A 19,986-nucleotide genomic window follows, 5' to 3' on the forward strand; every position below is an offset into this window, starting at 1 on the left:
CTTCAGCCTTCTGGAGGGGGCCAAGACCACCTTTCTCAGAGCCTTGTCCCATACTGCACCCTCTGGTTTCAGCTGATCCCCTTCCTCAGAGAGCTTTCCTGATCCCTGTCCCATAGCCCCTGTCCCCTTAGTCAGAGCTTTTCTGCCATTGGGGGGATGTGCTTATTTATTTACTTTTGAGGTCTCAAGTTTCATAAGGGTGGGATCCCCATACCCAGTGCCTGGTCCTAGGCACTTAATCAATAATGATTGTGGGAGTGGGGGAATGGGGGCGGGAGAAGCAAACCATCCTGCAAGGTAGGTATTAGCCTCCCTGCTTTAGGGGTGGTACTTGAGACTTCATTCCTACAGGCTACTCATCTTGTGCTGGCTCTTTTTGAGTTTTTGAAGGCTCAGGTACCCTAGTGCATGGGGGTGAGGCATGGACAGCAGGACCTACCTGTGGAGAACAGGGTTTTCCATGATCCAGTCGTTGGGGAGGCTGTGCATCCACTTCTGCTGTCGAGGAGACATCACCTCCCCTTCAGGAGTCTCCACCTTCTTCATCATGGGTATCCTGCCACTCTTCAGGGTCACAGAATGCTCTGCAGCCCGCTTCCTGGTGGCCGCCAGGGAGTGGACCAGCTGCACCTGAATCCAGGGAGGACCAGGGATGGGGGAGTGGTCAGAGCTGCTGACTTCCTAGCACTCTCAGGCTGATGGTGGCTGTCTAGAAAGACATCCAGAGAGCTGCCCCCAGGAAGGCACTTTTCAGGAGGGCTTCAACCCCAGGTCATATCCCTATAGGAGAGCTCTCCTCCCAGTAACAGTCACTCAGCCACTTCAAGGAAGGCCTCTTTCTAAGAACCTTAAATGAAGATCAAGAACAACATCTCAGCCTTTTTTATAATCACAAGAAATTGGAAAAACAGAACTGACTAATAATAGGGATTGACTGAGTAAACATGGTATGTCCGTTTGATGGAATGTTAGGCATTTGTTAAAGATGATACCCACAAAGAATTTTTTATAACTTGAGGAAATGCTTAGGAGATGATATATGGTTGAACATATAACTTAAACGCATAAATTAAAAATTATAACCAAAATTATACAGTATGATCTCAAAATTTAAAACGCATAGGAAAAGGCCCTGGGGGAAGTATGCCAAGAGTTAAGAATGGCCTTGGAGACAGCAGGATCGTGTGAGTGATGTAATTGTTTTTTTGGTTTCTTTATACTTTTATAATTTCCAGAGATTTTACAGATAATTATTTAGGGCTCAAATTAGGAATGCAAATCTCTTTTAAATAAGCAGTACCGAACTTCAAAGGAAGGATTTGGGTCTATGTGTTTCTTTTAAGATCTTGTTTTGTCTATACAGTGCTTTAGAGAGAACAAGGCAATTTCAACAACCTACACTGTTGTCAAGACGGCTTTACTTTAATACAGTTATGGGAGTCCTATATCAACAAGCGGGCAGCCGCTCAGCATGGTGAAATACATGGGTGCCCACGGGCATAGAAAAGGGTCTGTGAGATACTGTTATGAAGAAAAAGCAGATTTCAAAACACTAGTATAGAATGAAACCTATTTTTTAAATACAAAAATTAGACATGTTTTTATGCATGGGAAAAAGAGAGGTCACCCAGTGGTTCCATCCAGGCTATTTCTGAGTAATTTACATTTAAAATTTTAATTTAAGTTTTCTAATTTTCAAGAACTGACATTCTAATTTTGTATTGGTGCAATTTAAGAACCAGCAAGAATTATTTTTAAAATCAAAGTAATTTCAAAGCCCTTGTTTTATTCAGTTTCCAGTAGGGAAGCCCTGGGAGGGAGAGAAGTTTGGAAGAAAGCAAGGGAAGGGGGATGGAGAAAAGGGGGACAGAGGGCGGCTCCTACCTCAGCCTGGAAGATCTGCTGGTAGGCTTTCCCATTCGGAACCTGGGTCACCTTCCCCACTGACGACATCTTGGCCGCTGGCTGGATGCCCCTGCTGGGAAGCCGTCGTCCAGGAAACGCGTCTAGGCTTTGGTGTCTCAATTCCAATTCCTGAGGTTGGGAAATCGCCCGTCCCAAGCTCAGGTTCAGGTCCAGGTGGGACGACGTCTGGTCTCGAGGTGGCACCCCAGGGCAGGACTCCCCGGGGAAGGACTCTCTGCTGGTGGGTAGGGAGCTGGGGAACGTCGACTCAGGGTTTTAACTTTCAACGAAACGATGAAACTAACCTCAGATGAGCTCTGAACTCGAGCAGGAGGCCGGTCCTCCCCGCCGCGCAGGGCGCAAATCCGAAGGGACTCTGGGATCGCGAATAATACAGGATTATTGCTTGTGCTTCACTCTGCCATGCCCTTCGGGGAAAAGTTAACAGCGCTCAAGGTGTCGGTTGGGACTGGAACTCCAATGCGGCACTGAATTCGCATCCGGGACCCTAACCCACCCTCCATGGGACACAGGGAGGAGAATTGGAGGGAGAGAGTAACCTGATTCGGGTCACGCTAATTAGGCGCCTACTGTGTGCTGAGAAGACGCAACCACCCTCTGCCATCCCCCCTCCCTAGCCCCCCAAGTAGACTGAGCAGCCCCTGGCCGTCCCCTTGAGCCCGGCGGATTGGAGGGAGGCCTTGCGTCCCGCCTGGCCGCGTCCTCGCCTGCAGAAAGCACCTCTCAAGGCAGCCAGGGCCAGTCCAGCGACAACTGCAGCTGGACGCCCATGGTCTCCAAGGCAACGCGGAGGGGCGGGACTGCCCCGGCCCCGCCCACGCTTTTCTTCCCAGGGGAGGTTGCTCTTAGCAATGGGAGCGCCCCACGTGGAGTAGTGAAACTCAACTATTTCCTTCAATGCCAGTTTCTCCTCTCTACAAGGACTACAACCCCAGGGCTGCCAGGAGCAGCACTATTAAATGTTCTGAAAGGTGGTAGGATATATGAGATGTAGCACTGAGCCATCATGGTCAACAAAGTTCATCCTATCTTATTTGCCTTGGTTAAAACCAATCTCTGCTGGGAGACAGCATACGGTAGTGTTTGCCTGTAAGTTAGAAGCTGAAAGACTGTGGAAGAGACCATCTCTTTCTCGTTTTAAAAGAGGTTGAGAGCTCAAAATTCAGGGATCAAGGCTTGCCTGGCCAGAGATGAAAACGCTTGTGGTTGGCACTGAACGTGGCCTCGGGTTTCCCATATATATGAGACACACAGCGCCTTCTTACAGAATCCCTGCCTTTGGCAGTGATATGTTACGATTGCTAATAAATGCTCCCTATGCCAATTTTCTAGAATGAGTGATTGTTCTGTCCAGACTAGAATCAGAAATTAAGAAATGGTGAGTATAAAACCCTTTTATTCTCATTCTTCAGTCCTGGGTTTTATTAACAAGGTGAAGTACTGTAACAAAGATCAGATTCATTTTAGCTGGATAAAGAAAACGTGTAGGTGACTGAGGGAAGGGATGAAAACACAATAACAAATAGGTAATGTCCAGGAATTATTTGCAGTCTCATATCTCTTTCCCATCCAAGGAGGCCCTACTGGCTTTGGCCTTGAACATTAGAAACTATTCTCCCTACCCAGATGCTTTCTGGGTTCTGGTTCCAGGCACATCTGTAATTTAGGGGTTTATTTTTTAAAAATTATATGGCTATAAATAGTAGGCATGGACATGTCAAGTATGGGATTTTGTTTTGATTAAACTCCATATTTATTGCAGAAAATTAAAAAAAAAAAACAGAAAAACTTCAATGGAGAAAGTAAAAATAACCCATAATCCTACCACTGAGAATTTACCTCCCTTAACTTCCAAGTTTTTGAGACTGTGTTTTTGAGTTTGGATCAAACGTGGAAATTCGTGTTTGCCTTTTGGATGGCATTTCCATTCTCCTCCCAACCTGATAATATCATAGCTGGAAAGACTAACCAGTTAGAGATCATCTGGTTAGTCCACCTCCTGTGTTTAGGTATGGGCAAAAAGCCAGAGATAGGGAACGGAAAGAATGACACCAGGGCCTCTGGATCTTTTTCTTGTAGCTCAGCATCATCTTTGATCTTTTCCCTCTCACTCTGAACTTTGAAAATGTCTCTTGACCCCATCCTTTTCCTTCCTCTATCCCAGGCTATTGTCTGTCTTCTGCATAGTGCAGACAAAGCAGAGCGATGAGGACCACCACAAGAGCAAATATTTAATGAGAGGATTTAATGCCTGCAGTAACTATGAGAGGGGTGCCTTAAGTAACCCATTTTACAGATTAAGAAACTGAAATTCAGAATCAGTGACTTGGCCAAGATCTCCAAGATAGGAAGATCTAGGATATGAATCTAGACCCTGTAATTCGAGTCTTGAACCATCTGACCTGTGACTAGCCAGAAAAAAAAGTTATTTAACCAACTGATTGGATGTGCATGTTGAAGCATAGCATACATATCTAAAAGTATGGAAATCATAAGTGAACAGCTCAATGAATTATCTGAAAGGAACGTGCCTAGTAAGCAGTACCCATAAGAAATAGAGCATTACCAACTCTCCAGAAGCCCCTTTTGTGTACCTGTCATGTCACTGCCCTCTCTTCCCCCAGAATAACAAATATTCTAACTTCTGAATTGGTTTTGCTTCTTTAAAAATTTTATTTAAATGGAACCATAGAGAATGGACTCTTTTATGTTGGGCTTATTTCATTATGTTTGTAAGTTTTATACTTTTTTTTTTTTTGAGATGGGGTTTCGCTCTGTCACCCAGGCTGGAGTGCAGTGGCACAATAATAGCTCACACTGTAACCTCAAACTCCTGGGCTCAAACAATCCTCCCACTTCAACCTCCCAAGTAGCTAGAACTACAGGCATATGCCACTATACCTGGCTAATTTTTATTTATTTTTTGTTGAGACAGAGTCTCACTATGTGGTCCATGCTGGCCTCGAACTCCTAGATTCAAGTAATCCTCCGCCTCAACCTCCTGAAGTACTGGGATTACAGGCATCAGCCACCAGGCCAAGCCCATATATACATTTTTAATGTGTCAATGGTTTATTTCTGTATAGTATCCCATTATTAAAAAATATATACCCCATTTTATTAATCCTTTCTATTATTGATACACGTTTGGATTTTTTCAATTTGGAGACTACCAATAATAATGCTGTTCTGACCATTGTTTTGTATGGTGAACATATGTAGGCATTTTTATTGGGTATATACTTAAGAGTGGAATTGCTGAGTCATAGAATATGTGTATGTTCATCTTTAAGAGATACTACCAAAGAATTTTTGAAAATGGTTGTATCAGTTTACATACAGCAGTGTACGAGAGTTCCAGTTGCTCTACATCCTCACCAACATTTGATATTGTCTCCTGTTTTTATTTTAGCCACTACATGGTAGTATCATACTATGGTTTTAATTTGCATTTCCCTTATTAGTAACAATGTGGACACATTTCATATACTTGTTGGACATTTGGATGTCTTTTTGTGGAATGTCTAGTCAAATCTTTTGCCCAATTTTCGTGGCAGATTGTCTTTTTTCTTATTAATTTATGGGAGTTAGTTACGTATCATAAATATGAGGCTTTTTCACATAAATCTGGCAAATATGTATTCCCATTCTGTTCTTGCCTTTTTACTCTCTTGAAGGTGTCTTTCAATGAAATGATGTTACAACTTAAATAGGTCCTAATTTATCCATTTTTGTCTTTATGGCCAGTACACTTTGCGTCCTACTTAAGAAATCCTTGCCTGCCTCAAGGTCATGAAAATATTCTCTGATATTATCTACTGTAAATATTGTTTTAAACTTTCACATTTAAATTTACAATCCACCTGGAATTGGTTTTTGTTTATAGTGTGAGTTAGGAGTCATGATTCATTTCTTTCCCATATGGAGAACCAGCTGACCTGGGCCACTTACTGAAAAGACTATCTTCTCCCTACTGCTCTGCACACCTCTTTCATCATACATAAAATGTCCAAATGTGTGGGTCTGAGTTGGGCTTTCTATTCTCTCTATTTCTCTTAGTTTCTATCTTTGCACTAGTAGCACACACAGCCTTCATTACTATAGTTTTAAACTAAGTCCCAATATCTGGTAGTGTAAGTCCTCCACTTTATAGTAGGGTGCTGAGAGTGGGGCCGGAAAGTTATTTGGTGGGGGGTTCAGAAATATTCTCATTGAGGTGACATTTTTTGCTGTGACCAGAAAGACCAGAGGAAGCCAGCCCTGCCCAAGTATTTGTGTGATGGTTACTTTTATGTGTCAACTTGACTAGGCTAAGGGATGCCCAGGTAGCTAAGAAAACATTATTTCTGGGTGTATCTGTGAGGCTATTTTCAGAAGAGATAAGCATGTGAATCAGTAGGCTGACCTTACCAATGTGAGTGGGGATCATCCAATCCTTTGAAGGCCCAAGTATAACAATAAGATGAAAGAAGGGTGAATTCTCTCTCTCTCTCTCTGAACTGAGACATCCTTTTTCTCCTGCCTTTGGACATCAGAGATCCTAGTTCTCATGCCTTCTGACTGTGGAATTTACACCGGCGGCTCCCCAGGTTCCCAGGTCTTCAGACTCAGACTGAATTACATCACTACCTTTACTGGTTCTTTTGCTTGACTATAACATAGGGTAGGACTTCATAGCCTCTGTAATCATATTAGCCAACTCCCGTAATAAATTTTCTCTTAGCTATCTATATCTATATATCTATATATATATATCTCTACTTATCCTATTGGTTCTGTTTCTCTGGAGAACCCTAACTAATACAGATTTTGACACTAAGAGAGGAAAAGAATTTTAAGGATTAGTTTTCTGAACTGGTTTTGGGGGTTTCTGAAAATGGCTTTCTAATCTGTTTAGACATAAAGATGCTAATGACTTCATTTCCAGTAGTAGAGAGAGCATTGATAGTCCATGTAGCGAACTATTCATAGAGATGTGCAAAATATCTGGATTGGGTACTTCTAATTAACCACTTATAAGAAGGAAAGAGCTAAGTAAGTCTGTGTATGATACTTCCAAACATTTTTTGAAAACTAAGAAATATATTTTTGTTGGTTGATTGCTTTCACTACTGGATAAAACAGTGAAAGAAAAGCTATCTGAGTCAGGTATTTGAATTCCAAGCTCAAGAGCCACATAAATGACTTAATTAAGAGTGTCTAGGTGTGCCCTGAGGGAAAGGCTTATCTCCTGTAGATGCAGGACTGAAATTACTGAAAATCAGACACAGGATCTTATCCCAGCAATTGGACAAATTATAAGCAAGTTGAACCCCAAGCCTCCCAGGGTGTCCACTGTTAAAAGGTCAGGACTTCATTGGGAAACAGTGTTCTATACGTTGGGATGGGGATGTGTGAGAAAATTTTGATGAAGCTGGGGACACTGAGCTCCTAAATTTTGAAGTCTTCTTTGCCAGTGGAAGAGGTATCCCCACTCCCAGAAAAAGTGGCTTTCCCACCCCCAACAGAAATAGCTTCCCACCCACAGTGGTATCAGCTGTTCAACCTCTATCTGAGGGCATCAACTCTGCATTGTCTGAAGAAATGACGGCCTTATACGAGGTAGTTACCATGAAAGATAATAATGATGATTCTCCTCAAGATCTACCCCCACCACCTCTCTCTAGACCTCTAACTAGACTCAAGTCCCAGCAGGCCCCTAAGGTTAGGGACAAAGTGTGATGCATGAGGAGGTACACTACACTCCAGAAGATCTGCTTGAGTTTACTAATTTATATAAGCAGGGATCCAGAGAACATGTGTGGGAATGGATGTTAAAGGTATGGGATAATGGTGAAGGAGCATAAAGCTGAACCAGACTGAATTTATTAAATGGGTTCACTAAGCAGAGATTTTGTAGCTTGAGAAGTTAGAAAGAGCACTAACAATTTGTTTGGTTAGTTTGCTGAGTCATGGATCAAAAGATGAGCAAATTGGAAATGACTGATCTTTCTTGGTTTAAAGTAGAAGAAGGGACTTAAAGGCTCAAGGATATTGGAATGTTAATGTGAATTTGTCATTTAAAACCTAATCACCCACACTGAAGATTCCAGAAGACATGTTTTTCTCCAATACTTTGAGAAATAAATTTGGGAGAGGAGCTCCAGCATCCTTAAAGAGCTCTGCAATCTCTCTTCTCTGTAGGCCAGACCTTAAAGTGGAACACAGCAGTCACTCAACTGGAAAACCTAAATGCAATAGTGAGTATTTGGATTTTGGACTGGCCGGGGTGAAGTGGAGGCTCAACAGCCCAGACAAGGTGGTCTAAATTACCATAATGAATAGCTGAGTCAAAGAAACAATCAGAATTATCTGAATTGCACAGCCCTATAATGTTGGCTACTCATTTACACCAGCGGCTTCCCAGGTTCTCAGGTCTTCAGACTCAGACTGAATTACATCATTACCTTTCTGGGTTCTTTTGCTTGACCACAGCATATTGTAGGACTAGTTAATTACAGTGTTCTTAGAAGTGAAACAGATAGGAAGTCTACTAAATTCTTATATGATCCATATAAGCAGAAAAATTCCAGGTCAAGTCACCAAAAGTCTAATTTGAATCTAAAAACAAATAATCATGGCCCCTCAACCAATTCCAAGTCTTGAGCCTGTTTATACACTTGGAACCCTTTGAATGAAGGGGAAGTTGGGCCTCCTCAAGGAAAGACACAACTGAAAAATTTAGACAGTACTGTTAATCTCTCTCTCAGCCTTCCACAAGGAATATACAGCTCTTTACCAAGGTAACTGTGTATTGAAGAAAAGGAAATAATCAGACATTTCGGGGACTACTGGACACTGGCTCCGAACTGACATCGATTCCAGGAGAACTGGAATATCTTTGTGGTATCTTGATCACCCTTCCTTGCCATAAGATATCACACTAGTCTATTATGTTAATGACATTAGACTGATTGGACCTAATGAATGCGAAGTAGCAACTACTCTAGGCTTATAGGTAAGACATTTGTGTGTCAGAAAAGTGGAAAATAAATCTAACTATAATTCATAAGATTTCTACCTCAGCGAAATTTTTAGGGGTTGGATGGTGTGGGGTATGTCAACCTATCCCTTCTAAAGTGAAGGGGAAGATGTTGCATCTAGCTCTTCCTACAGCCAGAAAGAGACACAATGCCTGGTGGGGCTGTTTGGATTTTGGAGGCAACACATTCTTCATTTAGGTATGTTATTCTGGACTTTCCAAGTGGCCCAAAAGGCTGCTAGTTTTGAGTAGGTTTGAAAACAGAAGAAGGTTCTGCAAAGGTCCAAGCAGCTGTCCAAGCTGGTCTGCCACTTGGTCTGCCACAAGTACTATTGATCCAGCAGATTCAATGGTACTTGAGGTGTTAGCAGCAGAGAGGGATGCTGTTGAGAGCCTTTGGCATCCTATAGGTGAATTGCAGCTCCTGTCTTTAGGATTTTGGAGCAAGGCACTACCATCATCTACAGATAACTAATCTTCTTTTAAGAGATAGCTCTTGACCTGCTACTGGGACTTAGTAGAAACTGAATGCTTGATCAGGCATGGGCCACCAAGTTACTATGTGCCCTGAGCTGCCCATCATGAACTTAGTGTTATCTGGTACACCAACCCATAAAGTTGCCATGCACAGCAAGACTTCATCATCCAATGGAAGTGGTATATATATATGTATGTATATATGTATATATATATGTATATGTATGTATATATATGTATGTGTATATATGTGTGTGTGTGTATATATATACATATATATATATATATGATTGAGCCTGAACAGGATCTGAAGGCAGAAATGTTACAAGAAGAAGCTAAAATAAAATAAATACACATGCATGCACAAAATAGAAACTATGAAGAGGTGATAATAGGCTAATTAGCTTGATTGTGATGATCATTTCACAATGCATGTGTATATCAACCATCAAATTGTACACCATATATAATTTTATGTCACTAAATCTGTTAAAATATGTAAAAATAAATGAATTAATGAAATAAAAAATAAAATAACTTAAAAATAAGAATAAGCTCCATCTGAAGCACTACTTGCATAGTGCACATTAAAAACCACATTCTGCTGCTGCTGGCTGGAGGACTTGAATACCATTCAGAATTTCCCCTAACACTGTGCAGCTCTTCATCTAAAACCATAAATACAAAATTGCTGGCAAGGTACTCTCCCTGGTCCTCAATTTTCCACACCTATAAAATGAAAGCATTAGGAAAACAGATATTTTTCTTTCTCAGTTTTGACATTCTATGCTTTGTGCTTCATAATTCCTAACTCTTCTTAGCTTGGCCTTCATTGCAAAGTGAGGCTAATAGCTTTGGTGTAGAAGTGACCAGAGATTATATATGCCAGTTTGGGGCTCAGTATGTCACCATATTAACCAAAGTCAGGCAATGTATGCGGCAGAGGTCATTGGGTTCTTAGTTTTCTTTTCTTTTTTTTTTTTCTTTTTTTCTTTTTGAGACACAGTCTCACTCTATCACCCAGGCTGGAGTGCAGTGGCACAATCTTGGCTCACTGCAACCTCCGCCTCCTGGGTTCAAGCGATTCTCCTGCCTCAGCCTTCCAAGTAGCCGGGATTACAGGCATGCACCACCACGCCTGGCTAATTTTTGTATTTTTGGTAGAGACAGAGTTTCACCATTTAGCCAGGCTGGTCTTGAACTCCTGACCTCAGGTGATCCGCCTGCCTCAGCCTCCCAAAGTGCTGAGATTATAGGCGTGAGCCACTGTGCCTGGCCAGGTTCTTACGTTTCAATATCGCAGAAAGCTAATTAAAGATCTTAATCTCACTTAAATCTCTTGATTTTACTCAGTAGTAACAGTGAACACATGGTGAAATCTGGCCCACTTAACTCAGAAATTTCATTTTAGGACAATATTTCAAACTCCTTTCCCATCTAGGCATTCTTCAGTAGCCAGACATGTGACACACCTGACTCTCTTCACCTCCCTCTTAGTGAAGGTTTGGGGATTAGAGATGCACTCAAAGCCAGAACTCAGTGGCCTACATCACCAATCCTTGGATTACTACGAGCTCACCTAGAGTCTAAAAGAACAATTCTCCTTATGCCCATTGTGACCCTGGAGAAATTACTTCTCTCCTCAGTTGTTGTTTCTCACTTAGCATCTCATTTTGAAAATCTTTGTTTCACTGTGGCCACTATGACCTCTGCTCCACTGAGCTTTCTGGCTTTAATTATTTCCCCTTCAATCAGTTCCAAAGAGCCCTACTGAAGTAGCACCAGAAACTTGCATTGGTATTCCACTCTTTAAACTCTAATTATTTCTCATTTAAATATTAATTACCACTCCAACATTCCTGCATTTGTGGTCATCTTGTCAGCACATCTCACTGACCTAAATGAAGAAATTCCTGTTCCTTTTACTCCAGATTATCCATATAATTCTTCTTGAAGCCATTCTTGGGATATACTGAGGAAAGTACCTCAATTTTGGAGTCTGCTGACCTAGGGTTTAAGTGTTGACTGCACCACTTACTTAGCAAATTTCAGAAAGGTATTAAATTCCTATAAATGGGAATGTCTACTTTATAAGGTGTTTCAAAAATTCAATGATAATGTATGTGATATTCACACCACAGGGTCAGTCTGTTCAAGCAGTACCCTGTCACTGGTGGCTAAGAAGATGAAGATAAGTACCCATGGGATTCCATGAACAGAGCAGTCATCTCTACTGACCTCAGCCACAAAACACCAGCCCTTCTAGCTTCCCTGGATCCTTTGCTAACTGTGCTTTTTTCTGGGATAGTATGTAGTTCTCTATTTGGCTTGAGAACAGAACACTCCTTCAAATGGTTGAAGTATCTTCATTATATACATGGTCTGTGCTTTATCATACTAATTTTTTTTTCGAGGCAAATTCTCACTCTGTCGTCCAGGCTGGAGTACAGTGACATGATCACAGATCACTGCAGCGTTGAACTCATGGGGTCAAGTGATCCTCCTGCCTCAGCCTCCTGAGTAGCTGGGACTATAGGCACACACCACCAGGTCTGGCTAATTTTTTATTGTTATTATTTTTTTTTTAGAGATGGGGTCTCACTATGTTGCCCAGGCTGGTCTCAAACTCCTGGGCTCAAGTGATCCTCCCACATTGGCCTCTCAATGTGTTGGGATTACAGATGTAAGCTGCCTTGCCCAGCCCTAAAGTTTTTTTCTTATGGTAAAATACACAAAAATGTACCATCTTAACCATGTTTAATTGTGCAACTCTGTGGTGTGAAGTACATTCACATTGTTATGTAGCCATCGCAACTATCCATCCCCTGAACTTTTAAAAGAATCATCCCAAACAGAAAGTCTATACCAACTAAACACGAACTCTCTATTCTTCCCTATCCCCAGCACCTGGAAACTACTTTCTGTCTCTACGAATTTGCCTATTCTAGCTACCTCACATGAGTGGAATCATATATTTGTCCTTCCGTGACCTGCTTATTTCACTTAGTATAATGTCCTCAAGGTTCATCTATGTTGTAGCATATGTAAGAATTGCACTTCTTTTTAAGGCTGAATCATATTCCATTGTACATATATACCTGATGTTGTTTATCCATTCATCCACGGATGAACATTTGGGTTGCTTCCACATTTTGGCTATTGTGACTTTATCCTGTTTTATATTCTGCAGCAATTTACATCTTTATTTTCAGAACTATTATCTTCATATTAACAGTTATAGGAAAAGAGCAATGAAAGACTTTTATTTGTTTTCATTTTTTGGCCATTCCTTTTTTTTTTTTTTTTTTTGGCAGCCACAAAGACTGGGATTTCTAATTCTATGATATGATAAGTAGACAATTTAAGCTATCTATCTTTTTTTCTGTTTCCCTTTAAAAAAAAGAAAATAGCATTTTTCTAAAATATGATCACGTCAGTTTGGTCTATTTTTATACGTGTTAAGGAGAGCACTAACAGACAAAAGAATAACAACATAGCGATTAGGTATTTAGTTTTTTTTTAAAAAAAAGAAAAAAAAGGTTGACGATGGGGCAATAGATAGCCTGCCTCTTCTCTAACCAAGTTGTGAACTGTTTAAGAAATTGACAATAAACAGTATGGCATATGGAGGCCAGAACATTCCTTTTATTATGAACAAAGTTGATTTGAGAGAATGCAGCTTATCTCTACTTGCAGGCAGATGGCCATCTTAATTCTATACCCCAGAATTAAACAGGTCTCCCAGCCACTCATAGACAGGTCTGGAGAGAAGGAAAAATTATCAACTGACAGTCTGATTAAATGCTTGTCTTTTATACCTGCTATGGTTTGAATGTGCCTCCTCCAAAACTAATTGTTGCTAATGTGATAGTATTAAGAGGTGAGGCCTTTAAAAGGTGATTAGGCCACGAGGACTCCTATCTTGTGAATGGGATTAGATGCCCTTATAAAAGGGCTTGAAAGAGGGAGTTCATCCCTTTTTGTTCTTCTGCCTTCTGTTATATGAGGACACAGCATTCTTCCCCCACTCCTCAAGGATGCAACAGTCAAGGCCCCATCTTGGAAGCAGAGAGAATAGACCCTCACCAGATAAATGAACCTGCCAGTGCCTTCATCTTGGACTTCCTAACTTCCAGGACTGTGAGGAAACAAATTCCTGTTCTTTATAAATTACCCAGTCTGTGGTATTCTGTTATAGCAACTCAAAACAGACTAACGCAATGCCCTCAACCCACTTCTCTGCCTTGGTACCCATCATATTGTGTAGCAATGAATTTTGGCCTGTCTCCTTCCTATGAGCATGTTGCTTTCATCCATTCTTCCACCAACTCAACTGCTTTTATTGAGTGCCTGTTTTGGGCCTAGCAATACACTAGGTCTTGCATTCAAGACCTCACAGAGGTGACAGAAACTGACATGACACCTACCCTTAAGGAGAGCAGAATAGAAAATATTGCAAAGGAGACAGAGTGTGGCACTAGACAGTAAGAAGGGCAGAGTGAGTTAACAAAGTGGGAGAAAGCTTTTCTTGGGAAGTCACATTTTTTATGACGCCTCAAGTTCAAGGAGCACTTCACCAGTATGTTATACTCTGGTGTCCAGTAGAGGCATATAGCATGTAGCAGAGCTCAATAAATGCTTAACAAATTAATGAATGAGTGATATATGTGAAAGCACTTTATACGCAAAGTACCACACAGATGTTAATCATTATCATTTAGTTAATATGGAGAGATCTACTTTTATTCAGCTTCTCTGAAACACCCAAAAATATATATATGGCAGTGTCTGGAGACATTGTGAGTTGTCACAACTGGAGTTGAGGGGAGATGTGGTAATGAAGTCTAGTGAGTAGAGACCACAGTTGCTACTAAACATCCTACAATATACAGGGCAATCCCCCAAAATGTCAATAATGCCACTATTAAGAAATCAGATTCTAAAACAATTACTGTGTTTACATGTGCATTCACCTGTTTTACAGTGGAGAAACATTTCACCGTATAAACATAACACAACTAATGCTAACATTTTTGCATTCATTCATTCAACAAATAATTACTAAACACCTAGTATAAGATGGTATAGTCCTCAAGATGGTGGGGATTTTTATTTTATTTGTAGAGAAAGGGGCTTGCTCTGTCTCCCAGGCTGGAGTACAGTGGAAGGATCACAGCTCTCTGCAGCGTTGAACTTCTGGGCTCAAGTGCTTCTCCAGTCTCAGCTTCCCGAGTAGCTGGGACTATAGACATGTGCCACCACTCCTAGCTAATTTTTTTTTATTTTTTGTACAGACAGGGTCTCACTATGTTGCCCACGCTGGTCTGAAACTCCTGGCCTCAAGCCATTCTCCCACCTCGGCCTCCCAAAGTGCTAGGATTATAGGCATGAGCCACCACACCTGGCTGGATTTTTAAAATATTAAAGACACATCTTCGACCATTTGGAAGTATGTGAGATACTTTAAGAAAGTTACTAAAGTTCTAAATAAATAAATGTGCTAAAAGCTCAGGAGAGACCACACCTGACTGTGAAGAAGAAAGGCTTTATACACCCTGAAGGGCTTTGGAGGGCAAAAGCATTTGCAAGAGGAACAGGGAATGGCCTAACTGGAGCACTGTGGTATGCAAGGACACCGCATAAGGGAGTATGGAGAAGACCAATTTGCGTCAAGTTCAGGACTTGACTTGAAAAAAAATCAGAGCAGTGAAAAATACAATAAAAAAGAAGCAGAGCCGGGCACAGTGGCTCACGCCTGTAATCCCAGCACTTTGCAGGGCCGAGGTGGGCAGATCACCTGAGGTCAGGAGTTCGAGACCAGCCTGACCATCATAGAGAAACCCCGTCTCTACTAAAAATACAAAATTACCTGGGCATGGTGGTGCATGCCTATAATCCCAGCTACTCAGGAGGCTGAGACCTGGGAGGTGGAGGTTGCAGTGAGCCAAGATTGCACCACTGCACTCCAGCCTGGGCAACAAGAGCAAAACTCCATCTCAGAAAAAAAAAGAAAAAGCAGCAGAACGCAGACTGTTAAGAACTTCTGAATGCTAGACTAAGTTCACTTATTGAAATGAAAAATTAATAGTATCCTAATAGCATCTTTTACTCTCTAATCAAGGCTAGTCCCCTGAGTTTATCCTTACCCCTAAACACACACTCACATAGTATTTTTATCTACCTTTTGTTTTCTTTATTCAAATAATGCTCTCACCTCTATTTTTAACTGGCTAAAATCAGCATTTTTAACGCAAATATTAAAGTAAGCACCATAACATTATATAAAACAGTTTAAATGAAGAATTGAGCTAGAATGTTATATTCTAACTTTTTTCTATGAAAAGGATCATTACTTTTGAAAACAGAATTAAAAAATCAAAAGGCAGACTTAACAAAAAGAGAAGCCCATTCACCACTAGGTTCTTTGACTTCTTTTTATCAGATGACTCATTTAAACTAGCAATTCCTAGTAATCTTTATACCATCTACCTTTAGCAAAAAGACCTTCAAAATCTGCACCTAAAATATCCTAACAAAGTGCTAACATAGGGAAAGTTGCTAACATTTTTAATCAGACATCAAGTGATGGTATGTGTATGTGGGGTATGTGGTCTCGAGTGTTTATTTTTATTTTCTTTAGGAGCAAAGAAATGTAATAAACAACTGTTTTCATAACAAGAAAAATATAAAACCATGTCACCGGGATAAGGGCAGAGTATAGTATCTTTAGTGTAATTTACATGTTTAAACTCTACATACATAAAAACAAATATTTCATAAGAATCTCTAGAATTTCCTAAAGTAAACTATGATTTTTTTTTTTTGAGATAGAGTCTCTGTCACCCAGGCTGGAGTGCAGTGGTGTGATCTTGGCTCACTGCAACCTCTGCCTCCCGGGTTCAAGTGATTCTCCTGCCTCAGCCTCCCGAGTAGCTAGGATTACAAGCGTGAGCCACTGTGCCCAGCTGGTTTTTTATAAAGTAATATACCACCATTAATTTCTCATACACAGGATTAAGTGGTAGTACTTTGGTTACTTTAAGGTGTCACTGCTGGGATATTTATCAAAAGGAGACAGAAATCCAATAGCTGGCAATGACACAGCAACGGTTACTGAAAAGAACTGTTAATATTATCTGAAAGATTAAAACTGCATCTTGCTCCTTTAATTTTCAACTCGTTTGAAAAATGAGGGCCTGGAAAGTACTCTGTTCATCACCACACTAAACTTGGCCACAGGGCACCCTATATTCACACTTCATGTTCCTGTAACTATGTACACATCATCTATAAAAGTTCCTTGTTTCACCTGAAAAGCAGCACAGACTAGTATTCATATCTACTGACAGCCATCATAACCTGAGTAAGTGTGCAGCATGAACAAAGAGGCCTTTATAAAGCCAAAGGAAAAGCTCTTAGTAACGACCCGTTTCAGCTGAGACAAGCTGATCTCCACTTGTGAAATTATACTTAATCATTCACCAAAATAGCTGCATGTAATAAACCACTTAAACCATCTTTTTTAGAAAGGTAAAGGGGGCTGGGTGCAGTGGCTCACACCTGTAATCCTGGCACTTTGGGAAGCTGAAGTGGAAGGATCACTTGAGCCCAGGTAGTTGAGACTGCAGTGAGCCATGATAGTGCCACTGCACTCCAGCACAGGCAACAGAGTAAGACCTTGTCTCCCCCAGCAAAGGAAAAAAAAAAAGGAAAAGAAGGGAGGGGCTAATTTTCTATGAATTCCTTTTTACACTTAATTCACTTTCAATGCTTGCACTTTCAAATGTTTCAATGTTTTTAAAAATGAAGTTTTAAGTCTTGATTCTGGAAGATAGTTCTAGAACTAGCACTAGTCCAATTTCAGAAGTTTTTATCGCAACCATTAAGAAACCATTCCATTTTCATTTAAGTCAAAAATACTTTAAAAGTTAACTTAAAATTTTGGTAGTTTGCTTGAATGCTGCTCTCATATGTACCAGGAAGGCTCTCAAGGTGTTAATATCCCAAAAGAGTATTCATGGGTTATCAATAAGAATCCCTACTGTGCTGGATCATTAGTTCTCAACATTATATGTATTACCATCCGTCCACCTCTAAAGTCTCCTCTGCATAGCACAGAGTTTAATTTTTTCCAATGAAAGAAACTTCAAAATTAAAGAGATGTCATTACTCTTACGCAATCATGATATCCAGACACCACCATCTTAAGTGGGAAGATTCCGCTTACCACTACTGACTAACATGAAGAGATCTTTCCCAGAGACTAAAGAGCTGGGGCAATTTATTGGCAAACTTCTGAGAAACATATACTTCAAGACTGTACTCATTAAATAATTGTTCCCCTGATCTTCAGAATGCAACCTTCCCAATACACTCTTACTGAGCTCTTTGCACATTTCATTGTTACATCAAATTCCTTTGTCTGATAATAGCTCAGTCTTCCTGAGCTCAAACTAGTACATCTACCTTCTTTGTTTTTAAACTAAAATCTTTTTATAATCATTTTTTAAATGCAAAAAAATGGCAATGAATGGAGAAGACCTGAAAGGTCTTCTCTCAAGCTTCTAACAGCTCATTTCAAACATTTGCTTAGTACCCACTCTGAGCTAGAAACAGTGCTGGCACATGAGGACACAGCCTCTTTTCTTCTTAAAGTAATTAATCAGAAGAGACATTCCCAAAAGTAAAAAGATTCCAGTACGTGTCAGGTGTAGTGATCGACCTATGTATCAGGAAATAATGAATTATCCCGAGGGAAGCATGTTAAAATGTCATCAGTGGTGAGTCTGAGTTATTACTTCCTAAGCTCCTTTATCTTTTCCAGATTTTCTATGATATGTTATAATATGCATTTACTGATTTTACAGCCTGAATAAAAATCTAAATAACCAAAATAAAATAATAGAAATAGTACTAGTAACATTTATTGACTCTTATTATATATCCTGTGTGCTACATGCTTCACATGCATTATCTCACTTAATAAAATCACCCTATTAAAAAAAAGACTGTTATCCATATTTCAGAGAGGAGGGAGTCAAAATATGAAATAATTTGCTGGAAATGTCTTTTTCAGCTAGAATTTTTGCTTATTTCCTCAAAAATAAGCAGGGATTGGGACAAAAACAATCAGTTGTGTAAGCAGAAAAACTTGGAAATAAGTGCCATTGGTTGGATGTATAACCATAAGCAAGCAACTTAATCTCAGTGAGCCTCAGTTTCTCCTATTGTATTGTATTGCAAATGACTTAGTAGGCCCTAACTTATTTAGATTCTCAAGAATAACTCATTTAGGGTTCTCAAGAATAAATGATACTATGTATAAGAAAAATAAAGAACCCTGTCTGGCAAATAACTGACAACAGAATGCTAGTTATCAGTATCTTCATCAGTATAATCCAAAAAACCTGGACAAATTATTTAACATCTCTGAGTTCAGTTTCTCTACCTGTAAATTGGGGATAAAAATACCTACACCATGCAGTAACTATGAGAATTACATGAGATAATACACAGTACAGTGCCTGCAATGTGGTAAAACAGTCAAAACAGCTATTATAATTATCCACAGGACAAACAAAATGGAGCTGGCTAAATAAGGTACAGTACATGCATATGATGAAATACTTTGCTATTGAATATATAAGGACATGATAAAAATATTGACAATGTATAGCTGTTTAAAAATTATGTAGAGTAAAAGTCTTCTTTAAAAATATGTAAATATGTTACAAAATATATGAAAAGTAACAAGAACACATTCTAAGATCTACGATTTGTGGATTTTTAACTAACTCAATTTAAAAAAATTAAACAATTCTCACTATTATCACCACCACTATATGAAGCAAGAGGTTAAAACAACAATTTTTAAAATTCCCATATATGTGTATTTAGACAAGCAGGAGCATCATGCCCAGATACCCCATTCCATTACATTATCACTAGGATTCCTTAACATACATATATTCTTCTCTGAACATTAAAAAAACGGATTACTTCAAAACTTCTCAAATTTTAGTAAGAGAAAAGGAGACTATTTTGCTTCTAAGACATACATTTTTAATTCCCACAATTCCAGGCTTTCACATTTTGTATTGTTTAATACAGAAAAATTATTCTGACTAAAAATAGGAATAAAACATTTCCACAAGGAATAAAACAACATTTCCACAAGGGCAAATTCACCCCAAGGGTATGATGGCCGGGGTGAATTCACCCCAAGGGCCGGGCATGGTGGCTCATGCCTGTAATCTCAGCACTTTTGGAGGCCGAGGTGGGTGGATCACCTGAGGTCAGGAGTTCGAGACCAGGCTGGCCAACATGGTGAAACCCCCGTTTCTACTAAAAATACAAAAATTAGCCAGGCATGGTGGCGTGTGCCTATAACCCCAGCTACTCAGGAGGCTGAGGCGGGAGAATTGCTTGAACTCCGGAGGTGGAGGTTGCAGTGATCTGAGATCATGCCGCTGCACTCCAGCCTGGGCAAAAAGAGCGAAACTCTGTCTCCAAAAAAAAAACTTGATAAGATTTCATCCCTTTTCTCACTTTCTATTGTCCCA

At 40.1% G+C, this 19,986-nt stretch overlaps 1 protein-coding gene across 1 annotated transcript in view; it reads right to left on the reverse strand.

Annotated features, from left to right (window-relative positions):
- CCDC180 (coiled-coil domain containing 180) overlaps positions 1-2,530 on the reverse strand; it is a 68,241-nt gene extending 65,711 nt beyond the window's left edge. Inside the window, 4 exon segments of the mRNA XM_030813925.1 lie at positions 440-630; positions 1,885-2,034; positions 2,211-2,316; positions 2,466-2,530. Of these exon segments, the coding sequence (XP_030669785.1) occupies positions 440-630; positions 1,885-2,034; positions 2,211-2,316; positions 2,466-2,530 (512 nt within the window).
- Positions 2,531-19,986: the final 17,456 nt, after the last annotated feature.

The sequence above is a fragment of the Nomascus leucogenys genome, chromosome 1a (assembly GCF_006542625.1).
Source record: "Nomascus leucogenys isolate Asia chromosome 1a, Asia_NLE_v1, whole genome shotgun sequence".
NCBI lineage: Eukaryota > Metazoa > Chordata > Mammalia > Primates > Hylobatidae > Nomascus > Nomascus leucogenys.